The 15364-nt window shown below is 47.7% G+C and overlaps 1 protein-coding gene across 1 annotated transcript in view; it reads right to left on the reverse strand.

Annotated features, from left to right (window-relative positions):
• Window positions 1–1478: 1478 nt before the first annotated feature.
• LOC105560534 (RNA-binding protein fusilli) overlaps window positions 1479–15364 on the reverse strand; it is a 44948-nt gene continuing 31062 nt past the window's right edge. Inside the window, exons 5-12 of the mRNA XM_012009719.1 lie at window positions 12987–13041; window positions 12791–12901; window positions 12030–12300; window positions 11697–11912; window positions 11390–11617; window positions 11111–11312; window positions 3897–4099; window positions 1479–3613 (exon numbers count right to left, since the gene is read on the reverse strand). Coding sequence (XP_011865109.1) covers window positions 3431–3613; window positions 3897–4099; window positions 11111–11312; window positions 11390–11617; window positions 11697–11912; window positions 12030–12300; window positions 12791–12901; window positions 12987–13041 — 1469 coding nt within the window. The 3' untranslated portion in view covers window positions 1479–3430. The remainder of the gene's footprint in view (window positions 3614–3896; window positions 4100–11110; window positions 11313–11389; window positions 11618–11696; window positions 11913–12029; window positions 12301–12790; window positions 12902–12986; window positions 13042–15364) is intronic.

Here is a 15364-nt window from a genome sequence, read left to right on the forward strand (position 1 = left end):
AACGAACATTGGCATTGGGAGATTCTTTCTACGTCCGACAACTACGATCGACGAAGAAATTGGGCGGTGCCACACTCGATGTGGCGTCGACGCGACTTTACGTATTCAGCGAAACGGCTCCGCGCACGGACTCCCCGTGCCGCGTCCCAGATGGTCGCGGCACGGCGTTTCTTCGGCTGGTAGACAATTAATAATAATCTTACAATGTTACAGATAATTGTAATTTATAGGTGTGTGCGCTTGTGGGTGTGTATATATATATGTATATGTATACATATACACAATTCTTTCTATTATATCTATATATAATAAGAGGAGGCTCATCTCGAGATCGCCCAGTCAGGTACCTCCGTTGCTTACGGATGCATTTGGATAGCGGCACAACGCGTTACACGCAACGAGTAGAGACAACTCGATTGCAATTATCAGCGCGCGGTGCAAGCTCAAACGAACCGGGCATTGGGCCCGGACTTGATTAGCGATAGACAAGTTACTCGCGAAGGAGACTGTCTACAGTTTCCTTTCCTATATTTATATAACATACATATATATCTCGATATTATCTATATATAGTAATAATATAACAATATATCAACGTCGTAGAGAGGAAAGTTAAGTATTCGCTCGGCGAGGTTGACGTCGGTCAAATCAGGCGACTCGACCGAGCCGGTCTAGCGTTTCCTCAGCATCGGAGGTCGCACCTGCTTGATCTCTATTGCACGAATTACCACGAGGCGATTACCAACTATTGCACCAGTCGTGCGTGATCACACGTACGGTAACGAACACGGCACGGCGAAGCGAGCGCCCGGGGGACGCGGAGCCGCGAAGGGTCGTGCCCGAGTCGCGCTCGTCAGGATCGGAGCATTGAAGCGCGATAGAGTCGCGGAGATTGCCGTGAGAGAACTTAAAAAGAAGGAGCGAGGAAGGACCACGCGCGCGAACGGATCCGATCCGATCCGTTCGCGCGCGATCTCGTTCACTTTCGTCGCGTTTGAGCGAAACGGAATGGGCCGCGCGGATAGAAACGCTGTAGCAGGCAGAAGCGACGAAGGCCGGCGATCGTTTCGAGATCGAAGCGTTTGCTTGCAAAGCTGAAGAGATAAAAAGTAATATGTGAAGATTAAAGAAACGAATTGTATGCTTTACAATTCTATGAGTTTGTATACAGCATCAAGCTAAAGAAGCTGTAAAAAATAACATCAGAAGATATTCTTTAAACAAATTGTTTTACAATTTTACCCGTCTTGATATAGTGTCAAGTTAAAGAAGCTAATGTGTCTGTTGTTTTTAGGTGTTTTGGCTGCACTAGTTCAGTAGAATCTTTATCTTCTTCCCTCCAACAGATCAACTCGCAGCCACTGCACCTCTTTAAACTGACGTCGTTATCAGACCGTTTACAAACGTTTTACAAACGTGACACACGTATAGAAGAAACTGTTATAGTTGATATTAATTTGACTTCTCGTTTCTGATTACGTGATTTCTCAGTCTCGTTATATCATACGACAATTGGAAAAGGAAAGATCTGAACTAGTGCAGCCAGTTCAACCAAAAAGAACAGACAATATAGCGTCAAGGAAGTTATAAAGAAATGGTCAGAAGATATCAAATTGTTGTATACAATTTCATCCGCGTCTTGACGATGTATTTCCAAGCAGACGCTTCAATACGAAGCGAATCGTGCTTCATAGTGAAAGACTCGCTATGAAACACTCTCCCTTCGTCCCTTCTTCGAGACAAATGTTTCCTTTTTCTCTCGTATTTATCTCGTACTACGCGCTAAGAGCCGTTGTCTCGCTCTTATCCGTACGGCCCGACGAATCTGATGATTTAGATTCGAAGGCAACTTAGGCACGCGAGTCGATATACGTGCGCCTTAATTAAACCCCGGCAATTAATATCGCAACTGTCACCTTTCGCGAGGCGGGGAAAAAAGTAATCGAGTTCCACCGGCTCAGGCGAAGTCGATTTAATCGGACTCGTCCGGAATGATCGTGTAGTTGAGCTAATACAGGCGGCTAATCTGTCGCAGCCAATATTCTTTAACGAGTCTGCAAGTTCCGTACGATATATTTCACTTACGTCTACGTACTCCTATCTATCGCGTGTCGTATCGTAAAAGTGTCACCTGTACGCTAATGTGCTGGTTCGTTGATTAATATGTGTAGATATACTTCTAGGTCGGTAGCAGATGACGCGGATTAACGAACGGGACAGTGAAATTTGCTCTCCGGAGGCAAACCCGGAAGCGGGAGACTAACGGAAGACTTTTGTAATATTTGCTGTTCTAACGTGAGAAACGAGCACCGTCGTCGTTTGACGGCGCGCACGCATATTGAAAGACATTGAGAACGCGCGCTTGAAAGGAGGAAAACGAGAAGAAAACGCGACGCGGATTTAACAATTCATGGTCGAACGACCATATATATGTATATATATATATATTTATAAATTCTCTTAAAACTCTAAAAATTAAATTAAGTAATATTCGTAAAACAAGTCATACGTAAAATTTGAAAGGGGAAAACTAACGAGACGTAGCTCCAAGCTCGATTCTAAATACCGTTCGCGGTATTCGATACAAACCGGACGCGTTTCGGACGACGACTGCAAACGCTGGTTACGCGGCGCGGGCTACGTCTTCAAACGTTGTCCGATCGGTAAATATAGTTGTTATTTACAATCTATTTAATGCGTAATTTGTGTATATAGAATAATATAATCCGAGACGCGGGCGAATCGGTTCAAACATATATATCTATTCCCGCGAGCTCTTGCAACTCGACGCGGGCGAAAAGTACGCGAGGATCGAAGTCCAATTGCCGTCGTCGCAACGGGAATGATAAAGAGTGTAACGTGGTAAAGAAATAAAACAAAAAAAAAGAAGAGAGAGAAGGATTAAAAGGAGGAAATACGCGATACGCGGTTCTCATTCCCAGGGGAGGGGAACTCGGAACAAACGACGAGAGAGAAACGACGCCGCTGTGCATCGCGCCACAACGGCTCCTATCTATCTCTAGACTAGAAAGAAACGCGTCGCTCTCGCGGCCGGCGCGTCGGAAATTTACGGGTTACTGGGAGGGTTTCTTTCGGGAAAACGCGTAAGGGGAGGGAGAAATTATACCTTTGCGTTTGCACTTTACCGTGTGTGTCTAGGTCGACGTACGCGGTGCGTACGAAAGATTTCTCGCGTGAAAAATATTAATATCGCTAAAGCCTGGTCGACGATGACGAGGACGAAGACTGTTCTCTCAAGGACTCGCGTGGGCGCGGTCTTGAAAGAACAACGGTCTCTTTTCACGCGATTCCCGTCTTAGTCGGTCCTGAGGGCGTCGACCGCCCCATCTCGCCGACTCGGGTGGATCGCGCGTCTACCTACGAGGCAAGGAACCAGGACGGGCAAGAGGGTCGGGTCCGGCCGAAGAGATCAAACCATGAAGACCTCGACGAAGGGATTGCACTCGGTCTGCGGCGGCGGCAGCGCGGCCATGCGTTTATCCAGCTCCACCCGTGGTAGATACGCCTCGATACGCGCGTCGGGTCCCGCGGCCGTAGACGTTGGCAGCGTAGTTGCTCCGGGTGCCAGTTGCAGACATTCAGCTGGCGCCAACTGCGATCACACCATTTATTTAGTACAGTTTCGCTGGGAGTAAAAAAACTGTGCTCGCGAAACAATTTGTCGTTAACGAGCGAGCTAACACGACACGCGGTGTCGCACTCTGAGAAGCAGTTTGAATCTCTATTTTAATAATTAGTTCTAATTTATAGATGCAATTAAATATAGGTACAATTTATTATATTAAAATTTATAAAAATAGAAAACTTATCAAAGTAAATAGAGAACGGTACGAACGCGCTCGTTGATTTCAAGAAGACACGGGGCTCTTACTCACCAGAGCAGCTTGCTGAGGAATCTGCGCGATACCGCCGACACTCGCGGGGGTGTAATAATTGGTCGGGCTAACCGGCGGCGAGGGATAAGGCCAGTAGAAGATCGGCGGCGGGTACGGCGTCGCGAATTGCGGCGGTCCACGGGGCAACATCGCGGCCGCAGGCGGAAATATCGCCACGGGCGGTGGTGGCAACATCGTGCCCCCTAAGGAAGGAAGAAAAAGAGCAACGGTCAACGTACGATCGAAATGATCCGGTCGGCCGGTTAAGCTAGATCAACGCGAGCGAAAGGAAGAAGCTTGTAAGATCCGCTGGGATTCGCGGACCCCTCCGCTGACCCCTAAATCGTCCGACTCTACTCTCGAGGGGTCAGCTACCTTTCGCGAACCGTAATACCGCGGTCTCGAGCTGGGCGTATTATCGTTGACAGAGAAAAAAAAATAGGGACTCGCAGTACCCACGATCGTTCGTTATGTATGTACAAACGTAAAGAGTGCCCGCTATGTAACCACTCCACAATTACGACGAGTGACATCGTGCAGATCCGCAGAGATGTTTCTAGAAGCACACAAAGCGTTCTCATTTAGTAATGCGCCAGTAATACAGTCCGACCATATTCAACAGCGTGTGTTCGGCACTATGAAAGTGAATTAGTGAGATAGTACTTTTTTTTTCCTTTTTAATGAAACAACCACTAAGATCTTCTAACTTCGCACGCTGCACGATTTCACTTTCAATTAGACTGATCTTGCACGGTTTGAGCAAACGTTTCGACGGCTACTTCACGTGTCCCAGCATTCTTAAGCTGGACATCGGTTGGTCCTGGACTCGGCACCTAAGAATTCAAAAGGGCGACCGTGCCCGCCTGTGTTAGGAGGCACATTATGAAACTAGACCCTGAGATCGTCGCGAAGAATAATGTTCCCGTGCGCGCGAATCTCACTGTGCTCAGAACGTGCAAGAACGCAGTCATCCAAAGGAATAATGACTTGGACTTGGCCTACCTGGAAGCACAGAAGTTAGTATTTGTAGGTCCCGCTACCATAACAGCAATCGACACTGCACCATTGTAACACGATATATAATGTATCTCTTTATATATATATATATTTATATATATATAAGATATGTAATGCAGCACCAACTTGCGATTTCGCCCCTCTGCCAAATCACCAGATACACGCAGATTCTCACTCTCTCACTCTCTTTTCCTCTCCCCTTCTACCCTTCCTTTCTTTCTCTCTTTCGCTCTTTTCTCTCTCTCACTCTCTTGTTTTCTTTTCTTTCTCTCTCTCTTGCCCAGCGAAAAAGCCTTTTTGCGTGCGCCTTTCGTGTGACAAAAGTACAGCCCACTTTCGTGTCACTTTAAGAGATTGCTTTAGAAAAATTCTGAAAGACGAGTAGTAAATCATACAATTAAATTATTCCGTCGAGCAAACATGACTTGAGAGACGTTGACACGGACGGCAGGCCGTACATTTCGTACACAATTCAATCGTGAATTCGCATCGGGCCATTTGCAGGGACACAGAAGGGAAAAACGTGTGACATGATGGGAGGAATAAGTAGATTCGCTAGATTAGTCTCCGACAGGCCGCTGGAATGATCGGCATAGGCAAGAAGCAACGGCTCGTAAGTATTGGCCACATTGAAGAGTAACTTTTCATAGCGTTCGACTTGAAGTAAATCGCGAATTAGCGTCTCGAAAGAGCGAGTAATCACGAGATGGGAGAGGGGAGACACTTATAAGAGATTAGTCTTCCGACCGGACATAGAAAGTGGGAAAACTCACAAAATGTCAGAGAAACGGAGAGAGAGAGAGAGAGAGAGAGAGCGAAGAGAAGACAAAGAGAGAGAGAGAGAATTTTACGCGAAAGACAGAAAGACAGAAAGACAGAACAAAAAAAACAAGGAGAACGAGCGAAAGAGAGAGAGAGCCAAGAGTTACGACACAGAAATCTCCAACTTGATCTGTAGATACCAAAGATACCTGTGAGCCCAATGGAAAAAAAAAATGTATAGAACGTAACAAGATACCGCCGCGGTGGTGGTTGCAATCTTCGGCGGTTCCCGGCAAGAATCACAGCGGGATCTCCGAGTCCTCGGGCCGCGTTTTAAGGAGGAAGCGCGTTCCCCCGTAAAACCCGATCGGCCGAGCATGCACGCTTCGCCTGGCTCGCGGTGCGGCGAGCGAGACGGCGCAACGGGATCGACGTTGCACGGAAGAGTGCAGCCACCGGTGCGACGTAATATAATCAGGGTAAGAGTCCACCAACCCGGCAAGCAAAAAGATATATATATCCACAAGGCACATTTATTAAACATGATCGTTCTCACCGTCGATATAAAATCGTCGATATACAGAGGGTGTATACAGAAGATAAAAAAAAAAGAGAGATTACACCGCGTGTATACGTGTGTGTGTGTGTGTAGTGTGTGCGTATGCATGGATAAACACGTGTATACCGCGTGCGTGTGTCCTACGTCTTCGGGGAAGGGGAAGGAAGAACAAGGGAGAGAGAGATAAAGGAAGAGATTTTGAGGACACATTGGAAAAGATGAAGAGACAACGGGGACAATGGGGTTTTCTTTTAGAAGGCTCGCGTTAACTTGTCGTTAACGCCAGGACATCTTCACGCCCTCGACATACACTTGTGCTAGACACAACTGCGAGATGCCATTCCCCTACGGAAACGATGCGAAAGGCCAGCGACCTGGCGGCGACACCGGATTCCTCCTCGTCGGTTCCTCGGTCGTCCGGAAACGATCCCGTGCGGCTGATCGCCGGTCCGTTTCGCATCGTTCTCGCCGTGTCTCGCTGTCTCTATAGTATCAATTAATGCTACACAACCGGGGAGTCGGGAGACACGCTCCCGATGTCTCGGGGAACGGACGTCGAGGGAAAATAAAAGCACGACCCCAACGGTTCCTTAATCCCGGGACGCCGGGATTCAGGGCGGCGGACGATCGCGCGACGTTCCTCGCGGACGAGGATCTCTCTCTGTATTTTCTGAACGGTTGCCTCTCGTCTTATCTCGGCCCTCGAAATCGCAGTTAACAGTATCCGGTATCGCCGGTCGTCTCGCCTTCAGCGTCCGGGGATCAAGCGAACGATCGTTCACCGTGCAATTGTGCTCGACGTCCGTTCCTTCTTTCCTTCCTTCTTTTTCCTCTCTTTCGAACGGCCCTCGATTATCCTCGAGCAAATTATCCGGAACGGTTACGTTATCAATACCGAGAACCGGATCGGCGAATGTTCAATGCATAATAACAGGTACTTTACCGCGGCCGCTGCGACAGGATAGAACGCAAGATTGCATCGAGACGCACATTTACTACCATTGACTCTGCCCGGCGTCGCGTATGGAAAGTGGCGAGATAATTACAGGATCGCGCGTTGAAAAAAAAAAGAGAGAGATAAAAACGGAAAACTCGTTGCGAGGCGGCGGTTCGGTAGGAAGGAGGAAACATATAAGGAGAGCGCGAGAGGCGTTTTCTTCTTCTCGTCGGACGAAACGCAACGCCTCCGGGTGAGACGGATCAGCGGCCAATACATGGCACGTAACCGCGTGCGAGGGGCGGAAGAAAAGAAAAAAAAGAAAGAAAAAAGATCGGATCCGTTATACGCGATCGCTCGCGGAACGCGGCCGGAGGAAAGTTGTAATATCCCTCCACGAAACCACAGTCGGCATGCAACCAGAATACTCGCATACCCTCGCGGACGTAATCGGCTCGGCGAGGCGGTGATCGTGACTCGTCTCGTGTCTGTGTAACTATAGCTAGATACGTTCCCCACTATTCTAGTAACACATATATATGTATATATATATATATAAAAAAACCGTGGCAAGAAGGAAGAAGTGAAATAACCAGTAAACAACACTTTGCGATCCGCGCGACAGACTCGAGATCGGCTTCGCGAGGGGACGTCGCTTTCTCCCGGTTCTCGCGAACAAGTGGAAGCCCGATTATTGGCGTGGCAGTGATGCGAGGCATCTCACCCAGGGTCACTCCTTTACGAAAAATAAGGTCGGCGAGCTCCGCGTGTCCTCTCGTTGTAGCCGATGCTCGATTCCCTGGTACACCAATCTATCTATCCGCCTCAATGTGTATGTGTACGTGTGTGATCTCACCAACTACACTATCACAAAGGTATTAGGCCGTAAGCCAGCTTTGAAAGAGTAAATACCGCCGACACCACAGTTAAATCACAAGCCGCGAGAGCTGATACAGAAAAAACGGCGTGGTTTTTTTTTTAAATTAATTCCGCTTTCTTCGTTCCCCGTTATCGGATGTACTCTCCAAAACCAAGGTCCGATTATTAATGCACATACTCGGTATACTAATAGCGATTTCGGTGGCTTGCATTGGTGGGCACCGAGTGCGCACCAAGACTTGTCTACCTCTTACATTTAAGGATCATATTAAGTACACTTCTTAGATCCGGTTTCGCCAGCGTTGTTTAACTTTAAGCTCAGCTTAATTCGTTCCTTGTCTCTTTCCAATTGTTACTTTAGAAAGAGACAAACATGAATTAAACTAAGACCGTACTTAACTAAAGTTAAGCGACGTGTGGTGAAACCGGACCAAAATGATCTGTACGCATTCGTGCGAATCATGTTTTCGGCGAAATAATTTTTGACCACGTATTTGAAACATTTTAAGATGACCTTAAATATAAAAATTGACTATGAACAAGTCTTAACGTGCACTCAGTGCAAGCAACCAAATTCGCTATAAGATATTATCCGTCACACACAATGGAATTAGTGCTGGATCACATCCGTGTATGTGTGTACGTGGGCGTGATTATTAACGATATTATTGTACTAAATGCAGTGAACGTCTCGTGTACGAAAATGTGTCTATGTGTGTGTATGCGCGCGATTTTTCCCAGACATAAAGTAACAGGGCAAAACAGAGCTTATGTGCTTTGTTTGCAGGGTCCGATTCACATATATTAACTGTCTAGTTTAAATCGAGGCTTGCATGTTACAATCCCTTGAGGGTGAGAGATAGACGGAAAAATATAAAGAGATACGCGACGAGGCCAGCTAGGAGCGAGTGTAATCATTGTGCGATTCGTTCGCGAATCTAATTAAAGAATGAACGAAATTTGATTTACACGCAGATTGTAACATGCATGCGCGTAATAGATGCCACGTATAAAAGAGAATCTACTATACGTCCGAATTAGAACTTTAGAATGTATAACATTGGATGGAATGTCCATTTTACACTTAACACTAATAAAATATTTCTAGCAAAATATATTCTCATATACATATAAATAAGTATATATGCATATACAATGGATATTTCTAATAATATCCACTTGCAAGCTTCTCTCACAGACAATAAGCATTCTCGTTGGACATTTCCTCACAGATACTAGTTAACCATCAGACATTAAAGTCAATACACAATCGTCAGACGTAAGCGTCCAAAATTGCTCAAATAGCATTCTCGTTGGACATTTCTTCACAGATACTAGTTAACCATCAGACATTAAAGTCAATACACAATCGTCAGACGTAAGCGTCCAAAATTGCTAAAATACAAGATAGCACGGGCGACATGTTGAAATCGTTAACGAAATTTTACAATGATTATTCTCGCGGCAGGAAGAACTCGCAGACTTTAACATTTGACGCGTTGACAGGGGCGCGCCTGTGACGAAAGGTGTCCAGAGAATATTAATGTCCAGAAAAAATTCCTGGCTTTCGGTAAAAACCCAGAAATTATCTGCGTATACATTGCGATCATTCTGAGACGCTCTGTATGTATATGTATATGTATATAAAAGAGGGAGCGCGTGCGAATCTCGTAAAATTCCGAGAGCTAGGCAAAAGTACTTGTTCACATTGCATTAGATAAGGCACTTGGTTACGCTCACGTGGAAGAGCTTTTTTTTTCCTGCGGGCGCGTTTTCTTCGATAGATACCCCGCGAACACACGCGTCTACGAGAGAACGTATACGCACGCCAAGAAAAAAAAATGGAATTTGATATACCACTATCAGTACAATTAACATGCTTACCGAAATTAGCCTTGCTGCCTAAATGCATTAGGATAAGAGAAACAAACCGTCTTGCGAGTTAAGTACCGTCGTGTAAGTAACGCCCGAATTTGTACCAAGCATTCCCAAAACGTTAGGTACGCTTCATCAAACTGGACAAACGTTGTAAATGACGTTCTGCCAGACTTGCACGGAATATACGAAACGGAATGTCGTAAATAACGCGAATAATTACAACGCTTACTCGCTAAGAATGTACATAGATCCGTATCAAAAGTCGTATTGTCGTAACACGGCGATTCCCACGTAGCATGCGTACTTGCGCGCGAGTAACAAATCGTCGCTCGTCCAGCGGGGAAAATCGGGGGCAATCGTTTCCGTTCTCCTCGCGCGAGAACCCGAGGAGGAGTCTATAAAAACGAAGCTAAAGACCGACGCAGTGACGCGATCAGATCTGGGGGTAAAACTGAGCTGGGTAAGGCAAGCCCGGGGCCGCGGTCGGGGCTGGCGCGTGAAACGCCGCTGCTGGCGTGTGCCAAGGCGTACGTTTCGCGGCGACGCCACCCGCCGTCGCGTCGGCGGGGAAGGCGGCGTCCCACGTCCGCTTCAGGCCCATTATCGCGGCCGGGTTTAAGGTCGGCGCGGCGGGCATGATGGGCGCTAACAGCCCGTGCGGCGCCGGTGGCCGAAAGATTGGAATGCGGGGATGATGGGGAACGTTGAAGAATAAAAACGGCGTGGCCGCTGCGGCCGCCGCCGCTGCTGCTGAAGTCGCGGGCGGCGCGTGGAGCGCCGCGGCGGCCGCGATCGCGGCCGCCGCGGGTGCCATCGCATAGGCGGGGATATGAGCGTGATTCGAGCCCGGTAGAGCCAGGGACTTGCTCGTGGCGGCGGCAGCGGCAGCGGCGGCGGCGACTGCCGAGTTGGGTGAAGGGGTGGTCGAGGTAGGAGACTGATTCGATGCCAAGGCCATCAGCCATAGGTCCTGATTCCTGATAGCCTGCGCCTGGGCGGCCTGCGCTTGAGCCACCTGAGCCTGCGCCTGAACGGCCTGAGCGGCTTGGGCCTGCACCAGTGCGTGTATGTCCCAGAGGGGCGGCGGCGGCGGCGGCGGCTGCGCGGTCGGTACCGGCACCGGCACCGGTGCTGGCGCAGGCGGATGTGTCAAGGTCGCGGGGGACTGTGTGGTCAACGTACCGGGTGATAGTAGTGCCTTGGTCGACGGCGGTGTTACCGCACCTGTCAATACCAGATTCATGTCGTCGCCGCTGCACTGGAACACTTCGATGTATCGCTGCTTCTTGCCGTAGATCATGTACCGGTGATGCCGCTGCGACGCGCACGCGTACGCCGATGCCTCGCTGTCCATCTGAATAAATGCCTCGCCAGAAGGTTGGCCCTGATTACAGAGAATTGAGGATTGAGAGACAAAACTGCAAGTGTCTGCGTGAAAATACGATTGACCGAGATATCTACCTGGGCATTATAAACCATGTGAACACCCTGATAGACGATATTTTTCGAATGTTCGCCCATGAACTCCAGAATGTGTTCGACGAGCGCCTCGTACGGCAAGCCACGGAGTCTGACGCAATCTTTGCGCGTACCGGACGTAATGATATGCTGCGGGAGCAAGGGTGGCAGTTGCGCGATGGGCGGTGGTGGTAGTATCACTTGCTTCGGATCTGTCGCCCTATTCAGAACCTGTGTACAAGATCGGATAAATTCAGGTAAAAATGCACGCTGGTCTCATCGTCGCAAGATTCACGCGCCGCGAATCTACCTGTTGCACCTCCGCGGTTGTGCTTCGAAAGAGCTCGATGTAACGGCTGCCGATGCAGTCTCTGTGCTTGCTCAACGCTTTCACCGCGTCCTCCTCCTTGGCGAACAACACGAAGGCGTCGCCCGTCGCTCTGCCGTCCGGCTTCTTTACGAACAGCACGCCGTCCTCGCCGTCCAACACTTGACACGGTTTTTGTCCGGATTGAAAAAATTCCAGCTATAAGGAAATCACTGATGGTGTATAAGGTGGCGGGACGGTAGACGGTATGTAATCGAGAAGCTCGTTACAGTAGTATACGCAAATAGGATCTAAGATCATTGAACGATTATGTACCACTTGTTTAGCAACACAATCATACGGCAAGCCCCGCATTCTAACGATGACTTGAGCCCCGCGTGACAGAAAAGCGTGCGCCTCCCCGCTCGTACCACCAGCAACGCCAACAAAGTCCTCTCCGGAGGCCTTGTACACCTCTATGTATCGTGCACCCATGTGATGTTTATGCCGCTTCAGCGCCATGTCTCTGTGTTCTTTATTAATAAACCGTACCAATGCCTCGCCGTTACGCCTTCCCATAGGACTTAAACAAAGAGCTACACCACCCCTAAAAAAGTTATTACACCACTGTTAGCGTATGTCGTCGCACAGCGACCAGCCTTCGCTGTTCGCAATTACATTAGAGAGGTCATTAGAGAATTCGCAAGAGACAACGATTAGGATTACGCTCTACGACAATACTAATCCACGGAAATCGCGGTCGGATCCGTACCAGCGTACGAGATCCGCGATTCCGGCGTGTAACGCCTCGTCGCACTATGTACAATAGCTAACAAGCGAGTAGGAGGGTCCCCTCGGATAACGCGTCTCGTGTTATGCTCGCGTAGGGGAGACTAGAAGACCGCTGTGTCTATAGTGCGTTATAGAAATACGGCTGTCTCAATTACCTGCCTCACACAGATCCACGTGGCTTGTGCACAAATACCAAAAAAGACAGTTAGAGAGAGAGACAATTGATTTGTCTTTGCTCGAGACTCCCGTTAGTTTTTAATAACAATATTCGACTTTCGCCTTACGCATATCTCGGGCTCACTCACTTGGCGACATTCAGCCCGCGGAAGAACTTGGCGATGTCCTGATCTGAGGATTGCCAGGGGAGACCGCGCGCCCTTACCACGCAATCATTGTCCACCTCCTCGTCTTTGGAGCTGCGGGGGGGCAAGTTCGCGTCGTTGGTTAATCGGCCAGACGATCCACAAATTGGACAATTATGTAAGAAATTCGCTAGCTTACCATATGCCAGGTTCCATGAAGATATTAACCACCTCAGGACTTTTGAAAACGTGACCTGAAAATCAACACAGAATTAAACACCGGTTACCTTACGGGTAATCAATTACATTCATTCAAAACTTAAATATTCATTAACTAACGCAAAGTGTCTCACGCGCGGATCAAACGGATTAAACTTCGTGTTCCAGAACAAAGAAGAGAGAAGGAACCGAGCGTGAGAAGCGCACGAAGATCCAGCGATTTAACCTCGGAGATTAATTAACGTTCGATCCGATCGATCCGGGATCGAGCCTGCTCGTCAAGGGGTCGGTCGGCTCTTCGCGACTCTCGCTCGACGGGAGTGAAGTCGGTCGAGGCGTCAAAACCGAAAAATGTACCGAGTGGTTTGCCACCGAAAAACGTGGGACGCGTCGCGTGCAAACAACGCGCGCAACTACCGGTTGACTCGAACGTCACATAGGGCCTATGGGCATAGACATATAAAAGATAGACTGCTTATAAGGCAGTGGGGGATGTCCTCTTGAGGGAAAAGGACAACATGAATCGCCTTCAGATCACGTCCAGGGGCCTTATTCTCGAAAAATATCGCATGCGATATTTTATGAATGTCACCAGAATATTATACTTAATATTCTAGTGATATTCATGAAATATCGCATGCGATATTTTTCGAGAATACGGCCCCAGTAGAGGAAGACGGATACCCAAATAAAGCCTACGGCACACGGTACTATTTTTCCTACTGGATTCCTTACGAGAGCCAACCAGAGGCTTGTTTTCTGTTCCTACAATAGTGAACTAGTGCAATAAATTGGAGTAAGACAAGCATATTTTTTCTCATTCTAGTTTACTGCACTAGTTCACCAGTGCAAGAACAGAAAACAAACCCCTGGGGTGCTTTCGCGACGTAGAGTAAAATGATCCGGATCAAAATGATCCGTGCTATGATTGGTCAAATCTGAAATTTCATTGAATAAAATTTCAATGAGATGCTACGAAATTTCAGATTTGACCAATCATAGCACGGATCATTTTGATCCGGATCATTTTACTCTACGTCGCGAAAGCACCCCAGGATTCAGCTTTGAGTCACCTGATCGAAAACTCTGCGTCCTGATTGGCTCTCGTAAGCAATCCAGTAGGAAAAATAGTATCGTGTGCCGTTGGCTTAAATTCATGTTGTCCTTTTCCCTCAGGAGGATGCCCCCACCTAGGGTTCCACTGCCTCATAAGCAGTCCATCTTTTGTATGTCTATGCCTATGGGCCAAGCGCGAGTGTGCTCGCACTGTTCGCTTCACGCTGCACTTTCTGTACCCCCCGTTTCTCCTCTCTTTCTCCTCTCGTTCCTCGAAGCGCGTGCAACCGCAAGAAAAACGTGCAACGCGCAAAGAAAAACAATGGGGCTAACTGAAAGGCTGCTTCCCTTTTAGGAGGCACAAATCGACACAAGTTAACACACTCGTTTGTCACTGTGAAGTGATAAAGATTTAACCCCAGTCAGAATGACTCGTCGATCGATGTCGAATTTCTCCCTGGGTTAACTTTAGTCTTAGTTTAATTCAAGTTTGTCTCCTTCTAAAGTAACAGTTGGAAAGAGACGAAGACCGAACAAGGGGAAGATGAAGGTTCGTGCCCTGGGATTTGGCTGAATTTTAAATATATATGTTCTACATCCGCTCCCCCCCCCCCCATACTACACGGTGCAGTAACACTTGCCAATGGGCATTAGTTTAGAAATTGAATTATTTTTATAAATGAGCCGTGTGGGTAATCTACTGACAAAGCTTGAAGTTAAACGACGTTGAAACCGGACCTAAACGGAAAGCGTGTCGGTCCCTAACGAGAAATGACTCGTCGCATCGATAAGGGCCAGTTTCACAAACATCGGTTAAGGGGGATGGCTGGAGTGATGCTGCACTTTTGCACCTTTCTAACCTAGAAACTATCAGTTCGCGGAAACACTTGTGTAATATAAAAATTACGTGACTTACGTATGCAGATCGAAAGCGGCTTGCTATTCCGGTTGAATGAAAGAACAATACGGCATCACTGAAACTAAGTTTGCGAGTCTAATAAGAAATAATGAGCAACACACACATACTATACGTGTACTGTACGTGTGTGTTGCTCATTGTTATTTCTTATTAGACTCACAAACTTAGTTTCAGTGATACCATATTGTTTTCATTTAGCAGGAATAGCAAGCTGCTTTCGATCTGTACACGTAGGCCATTTAATTTGTATATTACACGAATGTTTCCACGAAACAGTTTTAAGCGCAAAAGGTGCAAATGTGCATAATCACTCCAGGCATCTCCTTAACCGATGTTTGCGAAACTGGCTCTAAAGCCTTGTGTCCACGATTCAAGAACTGTGT

The sequence above is a fragment of the Vollenhovia emeryi genome, unplaced genomic scaffold, assembly GCF_000949405.1.
Source record: "Vollenhovia emeryi isolate VEMERY1.0 unplaced genomic scaffold, V.emery_V1.0 DF939228.1, whole genome shotgun sequence".
NCBI lineage: Eukaryota > Metazoa > Arthropoda > Insecta > Hymenoptera > Formicidae > Vollenhovia > Vollenhovia emeryi.